Source organism: Sardina pilchardus, chromosome 15 (genome assembly GCF_963854185.1).
Source record: "Sardina pilchardus chromosome 15, fSarPil1.1, whole genome shotgun sequence".
Lineage (NCBI taxonomy): Eukaryota > Metazoa > Chordata > Actinopteri > Clupeiformes > Clupeidae > Sardina > Sardina pilchardus.
The window spans coordinates 26784404-26789403 of record NC_085008.1 but is presented as its reverse complement, the minus strand read 5'-3'; the positions used below and the strand labels follow the sequence as shown (position 1 = coordinate 26789403).

The following is a 5000-nucleotide window of genomic DNA, read 5'->3' as shown; positions in this document are numbered from 1 at the left end:
AACAGGGTTGCATTTCACATTGATCGCTCCTGCGGCCGCCGGATCATTTTCTCCACTCATTATTACCCCCCGCATGGGCGAAAGTAAATACCCCTCTCCAGCTCTCTCACCAGCACTCCCAGACTCATCCCTGCTTTTGTGCCCTCCGAGAGGAGGTGGGGGGGTTAGGCGCAGTGGGGTATTGAAGAGAAGAGAAGAGAACAAAAACAACAAGCTACCATCCCATAATTACCGGTGCTGAGCATGAGATGCGGCCGAGGTCAGATAATGGCCAGGGCTGTGGGGGTTTATTATGGTATGTGCACAGTGAGTCCTGTCAGGAGGGGGGTGATATGGTGGCCGACTGGACTCAGAGGCAGGGGGCTGTAAACCTGACATGGCTGAAACCTGTCTTTAAAGAGGAGCGCCAATACCAAAGATTGTCTAGTTACTAAGATGAATCATAAAGGGGTTTTTCAATGGAACGAAATGGCACCACTTCCTGCCTCCTAAATTGGAGTGATCAGTGACGAAATAATCAATGTAGAATGATGTCAAAGCAGCTGAAGTAGTGTGCCAAACATTACTGTGTATGTTGGCCAGTATTGGCAATCTCCTCTGGGCTTCTCTGGGTCATTGTAGCTGTTTGATATTATAAGAGATAGGAAAAAGTGCAACACTGCTGCTTTAGAATCACCACTTTATTTGACTAGAGTGACGTTTCGGCACTAGGCCTTCATCAGAGTCACTGTAGCTGTTTAGCACACATGTTAGTACAGTATGTGTGCGTATATGTTAGTATGTGTGTGTTATTGACTGTGTATATTCATGCATTTGTGTGTGTGATTGTGTAGGCGTGTACATATGTGTGTGTCTGTGTCTGTGTGTGCGCGCGTGCGTGCGTGCGTGCGTGCTTGCGTGCGTGCGTGCGTGCGTGTTAGTGTGTGTTTAAAGTCTGGAAGGGCCTCGCAGTGACTTTGCCAGGAGGGTGTAACCCAGCTCAGCCATTTCAAAAGTGCCATTTCAGCTCCCATTCCATAAATGCCAAATCCATATAACAGTGCTCAACAGTCACCCTCTGAAAACCGGAGTTTTTAAAGACTGATGGGCGGCTGGCGTGAACTTCAGAAAACGCCCACAGGAAGTAGTAGAGGGATTTCATATCACACTCAGCAGGAAAAGAACAAAACAATGGGCCACGTCCAAAAGTACACTGACAGCAGCTAGAGTACATGGCCTTTCTTGTTCTCTTTGTTTCTTTGTTTTGTTTTGTTACCCCAATAGAGGTCTGGAGCTATTGTGATCTGTTGGTCCATCTATCTATCTGTCTGTCTGTGTGTGTGTGTGTGTGTGTGTGTGTGTGTTTTTCCACTTTGACATTGTGATATCGGGGCAAGAGATTGGGGCACTTGTTTTGTTTTCCTTTGTTTTCTTTTGTTTTGTGTGTTTTTCCGAGTGTTTGTTTGTTATCCATTGCTGAGATCGTTTCATCCAGTGTGATGTCATACCCTCATACCCTCAAGGCTACCCTCAATGACTCTCCGAGAATAAATAAAGGTTGAATGAATGAATGAATGAATGAATGAATGTGCGCGTCTCCCCGTCTCCCACTGATGAGGATCTGGGCTTTCTGTTGTCGTCCTCATGCAGGCAGAGACTTCCGGCCAAGAACGTGTACTACTACCGCTGCCCCGACCACCGGCGTAACTACGTCATGTCGTTCGCCTTCTGCTTCGACCGCGAGGACGACGTGTACCAGTTCTCCTACTGCTACCCCTACACCTACTCCCGCCTGCAGCACTACCTGGCCAGCCTGGAGCGCCGCAACCTCCACTACCTGCTCAGGGAACAGCTGGGGCTCAGCGTGGTAGGTCACCGGGTGTTTGATGTGGTTGATTAACATGATGGATGAATGAATGAATGAATGAGTGAGTGAGTGAGTGAGTGAGTGAATAAATGAATGAATGATTGAGTGGGTGAGTCAGTGAGTGAGTGAGTGAGTGAGTGAGTGAGTTAATGAATGAATGAATGACTGAGTGACTGAGTGACTGAGTGACTGACTGTTTAGTTAGCTACTTAGATGGCTTGGGATGCTCAAACCCAACTACCTACAGTGAGACTAGCTGTAAGCTACAGGCAGAGATAATGAATGAATGAAAAATGAATGAATTAATGAATGAATGAACGAATGAACGAACGAATGAATGAATGGATTAGATGGATGGATGGATGGGTGGGTGGATGAATATGAGAATATGATACTGTGTGTCTCAGGAACAGATGTAGACTACCAAGCCAGCATACAGTACACTCAGGGCCAGATGTACTAACACAGCGCTAACAGCGAGTTTTTGTATACGCAGACTGCGAACGCTGTGCTTTGCTATATTGCGCGGAATTTACTAAGCTGTCACTTCATTACGTTAACAGCGGTCATCCCCGCCCGTTCCCGCCCCCTCTACAACGCTAACTGCGTGTGTAGAGCTCGAACTACAAGCGCAGTTGAATATTGCAACATTAAAAAGAAAAGTTTAGCGATCATACATGATACAAAGAGATGTCAACGAGCTGCGACAAACAGAGTAGGCCTAGTAGTTCTAATAATCCACTTTAAAAAATAGTCTAGGCCTACTTGTGAACTATTTACTGCACGTAGACTATATGACTTAATGCACAGATTGGGAAGTGTAGGCTATGTCGTGAAAGAGAAAACACGATTTTAGAGAGGCAAACAAAAGTTAAGGTTGCTTTTGACATAGTACAATGAAGAAAACTGATGCTCTGAATATTGATTCAGCTGTCTCCAAACGTTTTTCTAATAGATGAATTTAACCGCAATTTGGATTACACCTGCTTTCAGAAGGCGGAAGTTTTTCAACGCAAAATAGACGTGCGCTGTTTTCATACATATGGCGGAATACTTAATCAATCGCTATTAGCACCTCTCCTCCCCTGTACTTGCGCGTTACACCCATTTACAGCTGATCCGCCCAGGAATTAATATGCATGACACGGAAAAGCGCAAATAGCCATTCTCAGCTCCCACGGCAGGCAGTCTGCGCGTTTCCCTCATTGCGGCCGATTTGTACATACCATCGCCATGCTATTACGTGCACGTTACGCCTAAAATGTGCGCAAAACGTTAGTACATCTGGCCCTCAGTCTTTGTCAGTCTGCACAGAAGTGTACACTGTGTATTGTCTTATAACACAGAATTTACAAAGCGTTCACTTCATCAGGTAATCACCACGGATCACTGGCCCCCAACATCATTTGGGGCGCCCACAACTGAGCAGTGTCATTTGATAACATGTGCAGTTGAATGGAATCAACCGAGGACACTAATATATAATAATGTATATTAATATATACGATAATATATAACTATAGGGAGTTCAGTTCAGACATTTATTGTCCCACAAGGGGAAATTTGGCTTGGTGCCTGAATTCAGGCTTGAGCTCGGCCATTTATGATGTCAAGAAAAGCTCTTCTGTGTATTGTCTTTGAATGTATTTGATTATTTCAGGCACAGATCATTTCCTGGCTATCAGCCCTGCATAAGAGAGTATTTGGTTGTATGCACTGTAGAGGGAAGGCGCTCAGCTCACTTGTGATAGGTCCCTGCACATTGTGTCTCTTAGAGATGGACAACTGCACTAACCATGTGTATGTGCTCATATGTGACCCATGCCAGAATATGAAGAGCCAAGGCACATAATGCAAGTCATTTTGAAATCACGTTTTATTGAAATTACTCAATGCAATCTTACTGTAAATCCTCACCACAGACACCAACAGTCTCCAAATGCCTCTCTCCAACTCCTTGTTTCCTTTGGTCTATGGACTCATACTGTAGATGGTCGTGGAAGAGATGGTTAAACGTTAATTTGTCTTGTAAGCAGAGCTAATGTTTCACAGACACTCAAGCCTTTAGCTTTCATTGGACATCGCCCAACGACTTGAGCTGCTGCTACTCAAACAGCAGCGCTGTCTTCCCAAGATGCTTTGCAAAGATGTCACCAACACTCGACGTCATCCGAACATGAACGGGAACAGTGCAAAGCGGCGGAAGTGGCGTGCTACTAGATCAACAGTGTAATGGTACAGATGAATGCAAAAGTAGGCAAACACTGTGTGCTCTGTGTGGGTGTGTCATGATGTGCCTAGACGGTGTGAGATAGCACTAGCAAGCTAACTAGCCAGCCAGTTGCAGCGACTGGCACTCCACCAACGTAAGCCCCTGATTAACATGATGAATGAATGAGTGAGTGAGTGAGTGAGTGAGTGAGTGAGTGAGTAAGTTAGTAAGTGAGTGATTGAGTTAGTGAGTGAGTGATTGAGTTAGTAAGTGAGTTAATGAATGAATGAATGAATGAATGGACGAATGAATGAGTGAGTGAGTGAGTGAGTGAGTGAATGAATGAATGAATGAATCAGTAGATAAATGAGCAAGTGAATGAGTGAGAAAGCAATTCTCTGTGTTGGAACAAGTGGTCAAGTGGACATGGCTGTGTGTGTCCCTTCAAGCTGAAGTACAACCTTCTCCCAGAGTGCTTATCTGAGTGACTTTAAGAGCCTCTCTAAGATATAGTGGACAGTTGAAGTGTTGTCCAGCAGCTACTGTGTGTGTGTGTGTATGTGTCTGGTGTATGTGTGTGTTAATGTGTGTGTGTGCGTGCGTGCGTGCGTGGCAGGGGGTGTTACCAATGTTAGCAGCGTTAGCATGCAGCCCAGCGAGAGGTGCTTCCCTCTGAGAACACACACATATACACATACACACACACACACACACACACACACACACACACGCACACACACACGCACACACAGACATTAGTAATGAGAAGGAGGCTCACCTGCCGCTGACTGCATCCGCGGATCATACACACACACACACACACACACACACACACACACACACACACACACACACACACACTGGTTTTCGCCTGAGGCCCAGCCTCTCCTGTGCTTATCAAATAATTGTGGGAGAAAAACTCATTAGAAATGCTTGAAAGAT

The 5000-nt window shown here is 45.4% G+C and overlaps 1 protein-coding gene across 2 annotated transcripts in view; it reads left to right on the top strand.

Annotated features, from left to right (window-relative positions):
* agbl4 (AGBL carboxypeptidase 4) overlaps positions 1-5000 on the top strand; it is a 384426-nt gene that overhangs the window by 215216 nt on the left and 164210 nt on the right. For both annotated transcript variants that reach the window (XM_062556080.1, XM_062556078.1), the window contains exon 5: positions 1630-1846. In XM_062556080.1, the coding sequence (XP_062412064.1) occupies positions 1630-1846 (217 nt within the window). The remainder of the gene's footprint in view (positions 1-1629; positions 1847-5000) is intronic.